The 17,019-nt window shown below is 35.4% G+C and overlaps 1 protein-coding gene across 3 annotated transcripts in view; it reads left to right on the forward strand.

Annotated features, from left to right (window-relative positions):
* Window positions 1-17,019, forward strand: part of SCAPER (S-phase cyclin A associated protein in the ER) — a 537,506-nt gene that overhangs the window by 36,035 nt on the left and 484,452 nt on the right. For 2 of the 3 annotated variants that reach the window (XM_032267297.1, XM_032267298.1), the window contains 2 exons: window positions 8,030-8,147; window positions 12,911-12,981. In XM_032267297.1, coding sequence (XP_032123188.1) covers window positions 8,030-8,147; window positions 12,911-12,981 — 189 coding nt within the window. Of the gene's footprint in view, window positions 1-6,064; window positions 6,128-8,029; window positions 8,148-12,910; window positions 12,982-17,019 lie in introns of all 3 variants that reach the window. The other variant, XM_032267296.1, reaches the window with a different exon arrangement.

Consider the following 17,019-nt stretch of genomic DNA (forward strand, 5'->3'; position numbering starts at 1 on the left):
TATAAGAGATGTACATAATTTTGGGGGTACATGTGATAATTGAATACAGCCATATAATTTGTTAAGATCAAATTAGCATACTTGGTTATATCATCAACCTGAATATGTCTTTTTATACTAGAAACATTCAAATTATTCTCTTCTAGCCATTTTGAAATGTATAGTAAAGTATTACAACTATAGTCACCCCACTGATCTAACACTAGGCGTTATTTTTTCTCTCCAACCATATATGTGTACCCATGAATCAATTCTTTTTATCCCCTCCCACTCTACCTCCACTACCTTTCCTGGCCTTGGGTAACTACCAGTCTACTCTCTATCTTTATGAGATCCACTTTTTTAGCTCCAACATGTGAGGGAGAACTTGTGATAGTTCTCTTTCTGTGCCTGGCTTATTTCACTTAACATAATGACCTCCAGTTCCATTTATGTTGTTGCAAATGACATGATTTCATTCTTTTTCATGGCCGAATGATTTTCAGTTTTGTATATCTAATACATTTTCTTTATTCATTTGTTGATGGACACTTAGGTTGATTCCATATATGTGAGTAGTGATGCAATAAACATGGGGGTACGGATATCTTTTTGATATATTAGTTTCCTTTATTTTGGATATATACCCAGAAGTGGAATTACTGGATCATATGGTAGTTTTTAGTTTTTTTGAGGAACTTTGTACTGTTCTCTATAACGGTATACTAATTTTCATTTCCAGCAATAGTGTACTAGGGTGCCCCTTTTTCCACATCCTTGGTAGCATATTATTGCCTGTCTTTTGATAAAAACCATTTTAACTGGATGAGATGATAGTTCATTGTAGTTTTGATTTGCATTTCTGTGGTGATTAGCGATGTGTCTTTTTTCATATATCTGTTGGCCATTTTGTATATCTTCCTTTGAGAAATGTCTGTTTAGATCTTTTGCTCGTCTTTAATTTGGGTTATTTGTTTTTTGCTAGTGAGTTGTTGGAGCTCCTTATATGTTTTCGTTATTAATCTCTTATTTGATGGGTAGTTTCCAAATATTTTCTCCTATTCTGTGGATTGTCTCTTTGTTGATTGTTTGCTTTTCTGTGCAGAAGTCTTTTAGTTATAATATAGTCCTGTTTGTGTGTTTTTGTTCTTGTTGCCTGTGCTTTTAAGATCTTACACAAAATTTTTTTTACCAAAACCTGGAGCATTTCCCTTAAGTTTTCTTTTAGTAGTTTCATAGTTTCAGATCTCACACTGAAGTTTTTAATCCATTTTGATTTGATTTTTGTGTATGGTGAGAGAGAGGAATCTAGTTTTATTCTTTTGCATAAAGTTATCCAGTTTTCCCAGCACCATTTATTGAATAGGGTGTTCTTTCTCTGGTGTGTGTTCCTGTCAACTTTGTCAAAGATTAGTTGGCTGTAATTGCATGAATTTATTTCTGGGTCTCTATTCTGTTCCATTGGTCTATGCGTTTGTTTTTATGGCAGTACCATGCTGATTTTGTTACTACAGTTAAGTACTGTGATGTCTCCAGCTTTATTCTTTTTGCTTAGGTTTGTTTTGGCTATTTGGAGTATTTTGTCATTCTACATAAATTTTAGGATTTTTCTATTTCTGTAAAGAGTGTCATTGGTATTTTGATAATGGATTACGTTGAATCTGTAAAGGGCTTTGGGTAGTATTGTTGTTTTTATAGTATTCTTCCATTTAATGAGCATGAAATATCTTTCCATTTTTATATCCTCCTCATTCTCTTTCATCAGTGTATTACAGTTTTCCTTGTCTAGATCTTTCACTTGTTTGGTTAAATTGATTCCAAGATACTTTATATTCTTTGTAGCTATTGTAAATGGGATTGCTTTCTTGATTTTTCTTTTTTTGGCTTGTTCACTGTTGGTTTTTCCATGTTGATTTTGTACCCTGTACCTTTACTGAATTTGTTAATCAGTTCTAACAGATTTTGGTGGAGTCTTTAGGTTTTCTGTTTTTTTTTTTTTTCTTTTTTTTTTTTTTTTTTGTGATAAGGTCTTACTCTGTCACCCAGGCTGGAGTGCAGTGGTACGATCATAGCTCACTGCAGCCTTGAACTCCAAGACTCAAGCAATTCTCCTGCCTCTGCCTCCCAAAGTACTAGGATTACAGGTGTAAGCCACCACACCTGGCTGTTTTTATCTTTTTCTAAATAAAAGATGTCATCTGCGAAGGAGGCTAATTGGACTTTTTCCTTTCCAATTTGGATGGCTTTTATGTTTCAATAACCAGAAGGGGTACCAATAGATTCGTAGCTTATTTGTTGTTCACTTAATAGTTCATTGTAGGTATTCAGCATGTGACCTTTCACATGTTGATGGGACTGAATTTATTGTTATCTTTTGACTCCATCATTCTTTAGAGAGTCCTGCTAGGTCCTGTTCATCTGGCCAGTAAGTGGGGAATTGAGGGAAAGAGCATAGTCAACGATACAGGAGACTTTTAGAAAAATAAACCAGGCCTGGAATTAGCTTATCTAATTTTCCCCTATATTCTAGCATGCAGAACTTAGTCACGTGGCCATCTGACTGCAAGAAAGACTGGAAGGTGTCTAGCTTTGTGACAGGAAAGAAAGCAAGTGGTTTTGGTGCATATGGTAGTGTCTGTCATGGAGGCTGATACAGTATTAATAATTTAGGCTTGAGACGATGATAGCTTGGACTAGGGTGGTGGTAGTGGATTTACATTCTCCAGTTGTATTTAGGAGATAGATTCGATAAGACTTGATATATTATTTAGGGTTTAGGCTAGTGAGCTATAACAGAGACTCCAGAACAGAGTAGCTCATGCAAGATAGAAGTTGTTTCCCCCTTATAATAGTTTAGCCATCCTTAGTTCATCTATGGTTTTACCTTTAGATGGTGTGAAATATTGGTAAAAACTGATAAAGTTATCATAAATGACTGAACAGGATTCCAGCTTATCTTTCTGTACTATTAGGGACGTCGTACTAGTTACATGGTTTCTCAGGTAAGCTTAATGAGTAATCTTGTCTTCGTACTACTCAAAGTATTAGGGGCTTTAGTAGTGGGAATTGAAGAGAAAGGTTCTTCTCTGAATCATTCAGAAAGCTGAAAAACATTGGAAAAAAAAGACAAAGGAATTTCATTTTATGGGCAAGTAGTGGTATGAATGAATTTTGAAGAATTTGTATAAAGTAGAAAGTTTTATGGAGGCAGATACATGGACATTTAGTAAATAGTACTTGTAACTTTTTCAAGATTATGGGGAAAGTTGTTAAAATGGAAATCATTTAGATTTTTTAAACCTAAGAGAAGTTTCTTTGTCTGAGAGCAATTCTTAGAAGTACCTAGCCTCTTTGGTGACTATTCTGAACACTTACCTTCTTAGATTATGTACTGTAAGATTTTAACATAAAAACTTTCACTCAGGACTCATATCGATACTTTTAATTGAAACATTAAGTATTTGAACAGGCCTCTGTAAAATCTCCATACAGCACTAGGTGGCACACTGTGACTTTGGATGAAAATACACATATTTTGTTGAAGACTCCTCTAAGAAAAGAGCCTAGGTTAAAAAAAATACTGTTTGAAATAGACATCTATTTTATGAAGTATCTCAGAACCATTTACTGCATTTTAAACCCTGATACGGAGATTAAAATGCTTAAAACTATTTTATTTACAATACTACTGACATTTTTATAAGATCATTAGAATTTATGGATTTTTACTGCAAGGAGTCCATTCAGCATGTATTACAAAAAGCATCTGTGCTTTACAATGAAAACTGTTTTTCAGTCAGATCTTGTGGTAAGATGAGTACCGTACTTATAATGTTTTTGCTTATTAAGTATTAGTATTAAGAATAAAATCAAAGTCTTCAGCTAGTGGCTTTTTCTTTGAATGTGTGTCTGTGTATATATACTAAATACAAAAGAGCCAACTTGGTCAAATTTATAGTAGAGCTGAAATGTTTATGGAAGTAAAGAATATTAGATTTGAAGTTTTCTGGTCTAGCGTTGACAACATTGCTATTTTGTGATTATTCATTTTAGTTATTGGAAACTCATTACATTGTGAAGTCTCTTGACTTAGAATATAACATATGGCATAGTGAATTTTATGACCTGATACACACACACACACACACACACACGCACACACACACACACTCTCTCTCTCTCTCTTACAGGATGTTCTGTGATTGTGTAAGGGAATTATCTGAAATAGAGCTGAAAAGTAGGCTATCTATTTATACTTGTTCATTTGTCATGGAAGGAATAGTGGTACTCTTGGTTAAAACAATACTTAGGTAACCTAAATGATAGATGCCAGTGTAAGTTAGATAGAACTGACCAATACTTAATGGGAGATGTACTTAAGTTAAAGGAGGAGGTTTTATGGTTTTACATTGATTGCTAGGCATGGGAATGAGTAGAAAAGCAACTTTTGCAAATCTAGAGGACACTGAATGGGGTTTGGACAGTGATCGCAGTCAAGTGAGTTTCAGTGAAAGCTTAATGAGTCAGGTAAGTAGATGACACATGGATATTCAGGGTAAGGTCAGAGGAATGAGGGAATATGGGTACAGATGTTTATTTGAAAGATGTGAAAAGTGACAAGTTCTGGAGGGGAAAATTTGAGTTAGACTCTCATCACAGAGAATTAGAGTAGAAGAACATAGCCTTTGTTTTCCTAGTAGTTTGGATATTAGTTGGTTAGTTCATTCATTTCTGTACCGAAACCTGATTCCTGTCACTCACAGATTTAGCACCTATTGTCATTCCCTCTTTCCTACCATAACACAATTTCTCTCTCTACTGCATCATTCCCATCAGCATGAAAGTAGGGTATACTATCACTCTTTTTTTTTTTTTTTTGAGATGGAGTCTTGCTCTGTTGCCAAGCTGGAGTGCAGTGGCACAATCTCGGCTCACTGCAACCTCTACTCCCCAGTTTCAAGCGATTCCCCTGCCTCAGCCTCCTGCGTAGCTGGGACTACAGGCACGCACCACCACGCCCAGCTAATTTTTTGTATTTTAGTAGAGACAGGGTTTCACCATGTTGGCCAGGACGGTCTCCGTCTCCTGACCTCGTATCACTTATCTTAAAAATCCATTCTGTTTATTTTTTTTGTTCTTTTTTATGGCATCACTCAAAGTATCTTAATACTCACTATCTCCATTTTCTCATCATTCTGTTTTGAACCTTTTTCAGTCAGGATTTTGACCCTACTATTCCACTAAATAGGCAATAAGTTACCAATTTATTAGAGTTTATTATAAATTATGACTTTGATTGCTTCCTGGACAATGCAAGGCTATCAGTCTTATTGCTGTTGCTTTAAAGGTAATGAGTTGATTTTTCCCTCTCCTTTATACTCAGGATTTTTCTCTTTGTTTCAGGGTATCCTCAGTTTTTCTATGATATGCTTAAGTGAGGTTTTCTTTGCATTTATCCTCTTTGGAGTTTGTAGAGCTTCTGGGAGAACTGGGCTTATATCTTTTTCTCAACTTTATCTTATGCTGTCAAAGACATTAATGGGACAATTGGTGAAATTTAAGTGCTGTAATTTAAATAATAATTCTGTATCAGTGATAATTTCCTGATTTTGATAGTTGTGGTGTAACTATATAAGAGAGTGTCCTTAAAACATAAAATACATAGTGAATTATTTATTGGCAAGGGAGTATAACTGCAGATTATTCTCAAGTGCTTCAGGAAAAAATGTGTGAGGGTATGCTTGGTATTCTTTGTGTTAATTTATAACTTTTAAGTAATTTGAATTTATTTCAGAATAACAAGTAGTGGGTATCTGTTTATCTCACAATTGGCTTATTGTTTACATATTGACTATGGCTGCTTCATAGAAAATGGCAAAACTGAATAGTTGTTATAGAGATGTTATGGCCTGCAAAGCCTGTGATAAAAAAATATTTTTTATCTGACCCTTTGTAGAAAATTTTTGTTGACCTTGCTCTAGAGGATACTATAGTGACTACTTTTCTTTCTCTGAAGTCATGCTACTCATTAATTTTTTTCATTTGAGAATAATGTGTTGTTTTTTCTTCACATATTTTCCAAAAGGATAAAAATCAACCAGTAGGTGGGGAGAATCCAAAATGGAAGGCAAATAGTAACATCTCCCAGGTAAAGATGAGAACTAATTACATGATTTTGGCAAACAGTACTTTAGCTATTGTAAGGCTAAAGATAAGAACTGTATATAAAAGCTGTAATGTAGTTAATAAATGTGTTTCTCTTAGGAGTGTGGGTTAGCAATTCTGAAATTGAACAGATAATAGATTGTAGATAATGAAAGCTGGGTTCTTATGTTAGAGAAAGAAGTTTCAAACAAGCAAAGAGAAGGGCTGAAGTGAACCCTGTGGCATAGGATTGAAATCAATCAGTATAAACTCATGATTTTTAATATCTGTATACAAATAGATGCAGTTGTGTGTATTGTGGGTTAGGGTGCATTCATATAAGTTCCTATTATCTTTCTGTGAGTTGACTAGATGGTTTTTGTGATGTGATGTTGCTGGGGCACTGGCATGGTAGCAGTTTTTCAGGGGCTCAGCTGGACTGGAATGCCCAAAATGGCTCACTCACACAGTGGGCAGAGGATTCTGTCTATCTTCGGGGAGTTCAGCTAGGCCCTGTCAACCAGAATGCTGCCTCTACGTGTGGTCTCTCTACTTGTGGCTTGGGCTTCTCTTAGCATGACAGCTGGATTTTAAGAGTGACTACCCCAAGAAAGAGCATTCTAAGAGACTCAGGTGGAGGCTGCAAAGCTTCTGATGATCCAGTCTCAGAAGTTATGCAGTGTCCTTTCTGCCTCATTTTATTGGTCAGAGAGCAAGCCACAGAGACATATTCAAGGGGAGTGGATTACACTAGGGCATGAACATCAGCAGGTGTGGTTTACTGAGGTCAAGGGGGACATCTTTGGAGACTACCTACCATGCTTGTTAATTCATATATTATTTTTTGCTCTTACATATTTGCCTCATTTAATTGGATTGTTAGCTCTTTGAGGACAAGCACAATACTTTGTATTTCTTTATATTCTCCTCAGTCTCTTATTTGATGCTTTTCACATAGTAATTGCTTCGTTAAATGTATTGTGCCTTAGGATTCCAGGAATGCTAAAAGTCTAGGCTGGCAAGAACTATGAGAGGGCATGGAGGCACCTACTAATTGGACTGGGATTTTGGGCTGGCCCAGTGTTGAACTTGTTTCACAAAGAGGCAGGCTGCCCACACAGATTTAAGGTTTAGATAAGGAGGCTGTATCCTCATGTTTGTATGGGTGTTTTATGATCTCTTTCTTCTCATAGATACTTGGCTTATAAAAACAGATTATTTTGCTATTCATCAGTGTGGAAGCAATGTCCTTTATTTTACTGGACCTGGCTCCTAGCTGGCACAAGGTCTTGGTGGGGCTGAACCTGTAGGCTAGTGTTTTTAGGCCAGGCGGGGTTGGAGCAAGCAGGAAATTACACATGTGTGTGCAGTAGTTTGAGTTTTAAAAATTGCAATTTAAAATCTATCTTTTAACAACAGTTATTATTTGAATCCTAACAACTTGGAGATAAAATTATATAGCTAACAACTAAATGTTAATTTACTTTAGCAAGATCTCTAGAGAATAAAAAAAGGATTTTCCGAAATACTTTATGCTAAAGAATCTTTTCAGGGAAATACATAGCGTGTTTGTACAAACTGCTCTCTTTTACTCTTGGACCTGTTGGTAAGTAAGGGATGGTGCTGATACTAGTCCACAGCAGTGTTTGTGCTCTTTAGGCCACTTTTTCAAACCTTAGATTATATTTGTTGTTGAAATAACTTATTTTTTTGAGTTGTAGAACTCATTGTTTTTAGACCTAAAAAAGACTTGTGACTTTGTTTTCTCTGCTTAACCACCTACCAAATCCTAAATTAGTTTTAAGTGTTTTCTTTCTGAGAAAAATGTGAGAAATAATGACTTTGTTAAATATATATTTTGACTAATATCTAATAATCTAATAAGTACCATCTTTTCCGTATATAGGCTTCATTCCAGCGCTCCAATAGTCATGACAAAGTAAGGAGAATAGTTGCAGAGGAGGGTCGTACAGCAAGAAACCTGATAGCTTGGAGCGTTCCACTGGAAAGCAAAGATGATGATGGTATGTATTTAAAAAATTAGTTTCATTTTTGTTGTAAATAAGAAAGATGTACTTAGTCCTAAACAGATAGACTGAAAACTGTTTGCAATTAGACCTCTTGGGCTGATTAGTATATGTTAAGTAAGAAATAACTTTTTATTGCTTTTATACACACATGGCTTTATAAAAGCCTTATTGTTAGTTTTACTTTTTCAGATAGTAACGAAATTTGAAATTGGGTTTGTTGTGTTATTATGACTCACAGATTAGGGCTTTTTAAAGCGATAAGAGATTTAGTGATATGATTAGGCTTTGTCTCCCCTACCCAAATCTCACCTTGAATTATACCCCATAATCCCTATGTGTCAAGGGAGAGATCAGGTGGTGGTAATTGGATCATGGGGCTGGTTTCTCTCACGCTGGTCTCATGATAGTGAGTGAGTTCTCATGAGATCTGATGGTTTTAACAGGGACTCTCTCCCCTTCACTTGGCACTTCTCCTTCCTGCTGCCTTGTAAAGAAGGCGCCTTGCGTGCCCTTCTCCTTCCACCATGATTGCAGGTTTCCTGAGGTCTCCGCAGCCATGCTGAACTATGAACTCTTTCCTTTATAGATTACCCAGTCTCAGTCAGTTCTTTATAAGCAGTATGGAAATGGACATTTAGGTTTTTTCTTTTATTAAATTCTTATAAAAATAAAAAGAGGTTTTTAAAAAATCATCATATTTACCATAGTTAGGTGCAATTTAATGTGATACTTTAAAAAATAGAAGTTTTTTTTAGTTCTCTTTATTATTATTTGAACTAGAAAAAAAAAATCTTCTCTCCCCTCCCTTTAATGGCTGGAGGCAGTGTGAGGCCCCTGTTTCTGGGGATGTTGCAGATTGGTTAGAGATACAGAGGACGGGAGGTCTCACTCTCTTTGAAATTTGTTACAGGAGACCTCACTTTGAAATTTTCTGAGGGCTTGTAGAATATTCCTCACAGTTGGGTTTGTCTGATGTCTTTTCATGACTAGATTCAGGTGTGTGTTTTTATATTTCTATAAAATTCAGGTAGGAATTCTATAGAAATGATGTGTCCTTTTCAGTTATCAGAGGAGGTTCATGGTAACTGTCTCGTTACTGGTTAAGCTTAATCAGCTACTTAAAGTGGTGTCTGCCGAATTTCTCTACTGTAAAGTAACTAATTTTTTCCTATGTAACTGATGAATAATTTGCAATAAGATAGTTTGAAATTACGAAAATACCCTGTTTTTTTGTTGAAACAGTATACTCACTGCTTATGTATTGATAATCCTTGGTTATGTTATTCCTCTGGTGGTTGCAAAGTGGTGATTTGTTAGCTCCATCATTCCTTCTGCATTTGTTAGCCTTCTAATGTGAGGAAGAGCTTTACTATCTCCTCCTTATTTTGATGTATGTATGTATTTATATTGTCAGTTTGTGTGGACTCATGGCTTCTTATGGTATTTAATGAGCTACGATTACTCTGTTTTGATGCTCAAATTGTTCTGGGCTTTTTAAGCGAGAGATGCTTTAACTTGGCTCTTGTTCCTTTTGACGTGTTCTAATCATGTTTCCATTCTTTGAGAACATCTTTATACAAGGCGTTTCAAACTAAACAAGCATTCACCTATTTTTTTTCTCTTACATTTATATTTAAATTTTATTTAAAATTTTCTTAAAAATTTTGAAAAATCTTGAACTTCTTTACATTTGGTCCTCTGATCCATTTGTAGTCTATTCTTACATATAGCGTATGGTGTGGATCTAATTTTATCTTTTTCCTTAGAGCTAACAAGTTGCCTTATTATAAAGTTTATCTTTGCCCCAGTTATTTCACATTCTACCTTTCTGTAGAGTGAATATCCTTATGTAATTGTATTCCATTCCGCTAGTTTGTTTACCTAATTCATGAGTGAATACCATAGTATTTTGATTATGGAGGCATTATAGTATTTTAAAATGCCTGCTTGGACCTGTCTTCCTCTGTAGCTTTTCTTTCTCAGTTTTTGTAGCCATTTTTAGAGAGCAGTTACTTTGAATCGCAAAAACTATCAAAGGGGAAAATTGGATTTGTCTTTTGAAATTCAGCTTCTTAACAGCTAACCTTTCCACAAGGAGATTACTATTACTTTATTTCTTTGATAAAAGTACATATCAACATGATTCATCTCAAAAGTAAAACCAAAAATATTTTGTGGTTGCTATATATTATAAATATTTTTATATGAAATTGTATTCTCTCATTTTCTATGGGTTATTCTGAACACAAAATAGTACAAAGGTGTTTCTATTAAAGTTGTTTCTATTCAAAAACCATAAAAGGAAAGAAAATATAATAAACACCTGTACATAACGTGATTTTTCATATAAGAACATAAATAATTGGCTAGTACAATTTTAAAGCTTCATTTGTGACTATTGTAACTAATAAAACTGTAAGCACAGGCCGGCACGGTGGCTCACACCTGTAATCCTTGCACTTTGGGAGGCCGAAGTGGGTGGATTGTCTGAGCTCAGGAGTTTGAGACCAGCCTGGACAACCCTGTATCTACTAAAATACAAAAAAAATTATCCGAGTGTGGTGGCGGGCGTCTGTAATCCCAGCTACTGTGGAGGCTGAGACAGGAGAATAGCTTGAACCTGGGGGGCAAAGGTTGCAGTGAGTTGAGATCATGCCACTGCACTCCAGCCTAGGTGACAGAGTAAGACTCCGTCTCAAAACAAACAAACAAAAACCTGTAAGCACAGATAATTAGAACTTTCTAAATATTTGTAGTAATGATGACAAAAGAAGAAGGTTAACATTTATAATTTTTATGGATTATTTTATATTGTCAAAACTTTGCCATATATAGGAAAAAAAGTTTTTAATAGCAACTTGTTCTCGTTTTATGACTACAATATACACTTAGGAGTTTCTGAGGATAATTCCACTTTTTTAAAAGTTCCCTGCTTCATATTATTTCTGTTTCTAAGCTGATTTTTCTGCTGATATTCTAAAAGCCTGCTGGTACACCGCAGCTTGTGCCTATTCTAAGCTGGTTTTTCTGCTGGATAGTCTAAGAAAACTTGCTGGTACATTGTTCTATGTAATAAAAGGATAAAGAATGTGGCTCTTCAGGTTAGTGTAGCATTCTCTCCCTTTAACCCTGGTGGAACACCAGGGTATCCCACTTAAGTCAGATAAGTTGATAGTTAGGTACCTGTGTGTTGTGGCTCATGTAACTTATGCTGCTTCAGGGGACCTGTGCTGGTGAGGATGTAAATTAGTTTGGCCATTGTGGAACGCATTTTGGTGATTGCTCAAAGAGTTGAAACCAGAATGACCATTTGACCCAGCAGTCTAATTATTGGGTATATTCTCAAAGAATATAAATTGTTCTACCATAAGGACACCTGTACATGTATGTCCATCACAGCACTACTTACAGTAGCAAAAACATGGAATCAACCTAAACGCCCATCAACAGTAGACTAGATAAAGAAAATGTGGTACATATATACACCAGACACCATGGACTACTATGTAGCCATAAAAAGAATGAATCATGTTCTTTGTAGCAACATGGATGGAGCTGGAGATCATTATCCTAAGTGAACTAATGCAGGAACAGAAAACCAAATACTGTGTGTTCTCACTTATAAGTGGGAAGTAAACATTAAGTACATGCACAAGGACACAAAAAAGGGACCAAAGACTCCAGGGCCTACTTGAGGGTAGCGGGTGGGAGGAGAGTGAGGATTGAAAAACTACCTATGGCTGGGCGTGGTGGCTCACACGTCTAATCCCAGTACTTTGGGAGGCCGAGGAGGGTGGATCACGAGGTCAAGAGATGGAGACCATCCTGGCCAACATGGTGAAACCCTGTTTCTACTAAAAAATACAAAAATTAGCTGGGTATGGTGGTGCACGCCTGTAGTCCCAGCTACTCGGGAGGCTGAGGCAGGAGAATTGCTTGAACCTGGGAGGCGGAGGTTGCAGTGAACTGAGATCACGCCACTGCACTCCAGCCTGGCGCCTGGCGAGGGAGCAAGACTGTCTCAAAAAAAAAAAAAGAAAAAAGAAAAACTACCTATTAGGTTCTTTTACGCTAATTACCTGGGCGATGAAATAATCTGTGCACCAAACCCCTGTGAAATGTAATTTGCCTGTATAACAAAGCTGCACATGTACCCCTGGACCTAAAGTAAAAGTTAAAAAAAAGAATTTTATTTCTATTTTGAAGTGCTTTTGAGAATAGTAATTACAAAACAGTAAGTTGATATCTTTCTTACAAAGAAGAATGAGAAAATACAAAGACTTGAAATCTCACTTTTCACAATGAAATTTTGCATTTCATATATCAGATAAACTAAAATATTGGGGTTTTATGTGGTAAAACATATAATCTTCATTTTATTGTTGAAATAAAATTTGAACTTAAAGAACTATTTCCAGATTTGTATACAAGCTAAGGAGTACCAGTAACTGGACCTTGTTTTTAAGTTGTCAGAGTATCTGACTTCTTTAAGAAGTTGATTTACTCCTGTTCAGAGAAATATATTTGATAATAGCAGTCTCTGGGACTTTGGAAATTTGTTGTTTTAATTATATCGGTTTATATTAACCATGAACAGACCATACTATACTGTGGTCTCTGGAAGGAGATTAAATGTTAGTATGCCTGAATGATTTGTGTAGCTTAGTATTATATTATCTAATTACCTATGGTTCAATTTTGTGTTATCTATCATTCTGTATGTCTACATATTTATTTATTTTTTTCTTGCCTTGAAGGAAAACCTAAATGTCAAACTGGTGGAAAATCTAAGAGGACAGTTCAAGGCACTCATAAAGCTACTAAACAAGTATGGTAAAAATATATAACATTTTTACTTATTTACTTTTAATTTCAATTTCTCTATGTCTTATAAATTATGAAAATCTTATTTTGCAGGATTTGAATATTTAAATAAAAATTTGATGTACTTTTTAAAAGAAATGTATATATAGTAATCAGTGTGACTTACTTGTACTAAATACGTTATAGATAATTAATTTATTTGGTTCTCATAAACTTTGATGTAAGCATTACAGTTATCCTCACTTAAAGTGAAGTTTTATTACAAAGAGAAACTGAGGCAGAGAGAGGGCATGTAACTGGCTAGTAAGTGACAGAGCCAGGGTTTGAACCCAGGCAGTTAATTTCATTTCTTTTCTTTTCTTTTCTTTCTCTCTCTTTCTTCTTTCCCTCCCTCCCTCCCTCCCTCCCTCCCTCCCTCCCTTCTTTCTTTCTTTCTTTCTTTTTTCTTTTCTTTTTTTTTCTTTCTTTTTTCTTTCTTTCTTTTCTTTATTTCTTTCTTTTTTCTTTAACTTTTTTTTTCTTTGAGACAGTGTCATCCTGTTTCCCAGGCTGGAGCACAGTGGCATGATCTTGGCTCACTGAACCCTCTTCTTCCTGGGGTTCAAGCAGTTCTAGTGCCTCAGCCACCCCAGTAGCTGGGACTACAGGCATGTGCCACCACGCCTGGCTAATTTTTGTATTTTTAGTAGAGATGGGGTTTCACCATGTTGGCCGGGCTGGTCCCGAACTCCTGGCCTACTGTGATCTGCCCGCCTTGGCTTCCCAACATGCTGGGATTATAGGCAGAAACCACTGCATCCAGCCCCAGGCACTTAATTTCCACAATTTATGCTCCTAACTCCTCTTCTGCATCTTCCATGTTTGCCAGTTCTTTTATGATTTTCTTGATATAATGATGCCTTTATGTTGTAGTCTAGTAAAAATGTTTTGACTCTAAAAATTTTAAATTGCTCTACTAGAATTTTAGAGAACACAAGCCTACTTAATTTTTTTAAAGTGTTTAGCATAATTATAGTTAGCTCTTTAATCATAGCTATTTTCTCTGAACTTTTCATATGTGTTATTATTTTGGTAATTTGATTTTTTGAGATAAGGTCTCACTGTTGCCCAGGCTGAGCACAGTGGCACGATCACAGGTCACTGCAGCCTTGACCTCCTGGGCTCAAGTGATTCTCCCACCTCAGCCCTCCAGAGTGGCTGGGACCACAGGTGTGCACCATTGTGCCTAATTTTTGATTTTTTGGACAATTATTTTGATATTTTTAAGTATACTAGTATGTATTAGGTTAGATAAAACTTAATATGAGAAAAACATGGACTTCTAATCATGGTATCACTGAGTTCACAAAGAATCCTTCACCCACACACACAAAGGCATCAATGATTTTATATACATATATAATATATAATATCTATTTTCAATACACTATATATAATAAAGGTTAAAAAGATATACATATGTGTATGTTTTTAATAAATATACAGCTATAAAATATACATATATACTTATATATGCACATATATACACATATGTATATTTCTTATATATGTATATGTATTTTAGGTTCAGGGCTACATGTGCAGGCTTGTTATATAGGTAAACTTGTTTCATGGGGGTTTGTTGTACAGGTTATTTTGTTACACAGGTACTAAGCATAGTACCCAATAGTTATTTTTTCTCTTCCTCTTTTTCCTCCCACCCTCAAAAAGGACCCACTGTTTGCTGTTCCCCTCTTTGTGTTCACGGGTTCTTATGATTTAGCTCTTATAAATGAGAACATGCAGTATTTGGTTTTCTGTTTCTGTGATAGTTTGCTAAGGATAGTGGCCTCCAGCTCCATCTGTGTTCCAGCGAAATATATAATCTTGTTCTTTTTTATGGCTATATAGTATTCCATGGTATATATGTACTAAATTTTCTTATCCAATCTGTCATTGATGGGCATTTAGGTTGATTCCATGTCTTTGCTATTGTGAATAGTGCTGCAATGAACATTCAAGTGCATGTGTCTTTATGGTAAAATGCTTTATATTCCTCTGGGTATATACCCAGTAATGGGATTGCTGAGTTGAATGGTATTTCTGTTTTTAGCTGTTTGAGGAATTGCCATGCTGATTTCCATGATGGCTGAACTAATTTACACTCCCGGCAGTAGTGTATAAGTATTCTCTTATCTCCACAACCTCACCAAGATCTGTTATTTTTTGACTTTTTAATGGTAGCCATTCTGACTGGTATGAAATGGTATCTCATTGTGATTTTGATTTCCATTTCTCTATTGAACAGTGATAATGAGCTTTTTTTATATGCTTATTGCCGACATGTATGACTTCTTTAGAAAAGTGTTCACATTCTTTGCCTACTTTTTAATAGGCTTGTTTGTTTTTATTTTGTAAATTCATTTACATTTATTATAGATGCCAGATGTTAAACCTTTGTCAGATGCATAGTTTACAAAAATTTTCTCCCATTCTGTAAGTTGTTTGCTTTTTTTTTTTTTTTTTTTTTTTTTTTGCTGTGCAGAAGCTCTTAAGTTTAATTAGATCCCATATGTCAAATTTTGCTTTTGTGTAAATTGCTTTTGGTGTCTTTGTAAAGAAGTCTTTGCATGTTCCTATGTCCAGAATGGTACTGCTGGTTGTCTTCCAGGGTTTTTATAGTTTTGGGTTTTACATTTAAATCTTTAATCCATCTTGAGTTGCTTTTTGTATATGGTGTTTCAGTCTTCTGCATATGGCTTCCCATTTGCAGAAGAGAATGCCATTTATTGAATAGAGTCCTTTCCCTATACCTTGTTCTTGTCAGCTTTGTCAAAGATCAGATCGTTGTAGGGGTGTGGCCTTATTTCTGGGGTCTCTTCATTTGTTTTTTGTGTCTTGTTTTTGTACCAGTACCATCCTGTTTTGGTTACTGTAGCCTTATAGTTTGAAGTTGGGTAGTGTTGATGCCCCTAAGTTTTTTTTTTTTTTTTTTTTTTTTTTTAAACTTAGGATTGCCTTGGCTATTTGAGCTTTTTTTTTTTTTTTAGTTCTACATGAATTTTAAATAGTTTTATTTTCGTTCTGTGAAGAATGTCATTGGTAATTTGTTAGGAATAGCGTTGAATCTATAAATTGCTTTGGGCAGTATGGCCATTTTAATGATATTGATGCTTCCTATTCATGAGCATGGGATGTTTTTTCATTTGTTTATGTCATCTCTGATTTCTTTGAGCAGTGTTTTGTAATTCTTCTTGTGGTGATGTTTCACCTCCCTGGTTAGCTGTATTTCTAGGTATTTTATTCTTTTTTCTCACAATTTTGAATTGGATCGGATTCCTGATTTGGCTCTTGGCTTGGCTGTTGTTGTGTATAAGAATGCTAATGATTTTTGTACAGTGATTTTGTATCCTGAAACTTTGCTGAAGTTCTTTATCAGCTAAAGGAACTTTTGTGCTGAGACTATGGGTTTTCTAGATACATAGAATCAAGTAATCTGCAAAAGGATGTTTTGACTTCCTCCCTTCCTATTTGGATGCCCTTTATTTCTCTCTCTTGCCTGATGGCTCTTGCCAGGACTTCCAATACTATATTGAATAGGAGTGGTGAGAGAGGGCATCTTTGTCTTGGGCCAGTTTTCAAGGGGAATGCTTCCTGCTTTTCCCCATTCAGTATGGTGTTGGATGTGGCTTTGTCATAGATGACTCTTACTATTTTGAGGTATCTTCCTTTAATACTTAATTTATTGAGAGTTTTTAGCATGAAGATATGTTGAATTTTATTGAAAGCTTTTTCTGCATCCATTGAGATAATTATATGGTTTTTTTCTTTAGTTCTGTTTATGTGATGAATCATATTTATTGATTTGCCTATGTTGAAGTAACCTTGCATCCCAGGGATGAAGCCTACTTGATTATGGTGGATTAGCTTTTTAATGTGCTGCTGAATTTGATTTGCAAGTATTTTGTTGAGGATTTTTGCGTCAATATTCATCAAAGATATTGGCCTGAAGTTTGTTTTTATGTTGTGTCTCTGCCAGATTTTGGTATCAGGATGATACTGG

The sequence above is a fragment of the Sapajus apella genome, unplaced genomic scaffold, assembly GCF_009761245.1.
Source record: "Sapajus apella isolate SASKATOON/1434 unplaced genomic scaffold, GSC_monkey_1.0 scaffold168, whole genome shotgun sequence".
NCBI classification, from domain to species: Eukaryota; Metazoa; Chordata; class Mammalia; order Primates; family Cebidae; genus Sapajus; species Sapajus apella.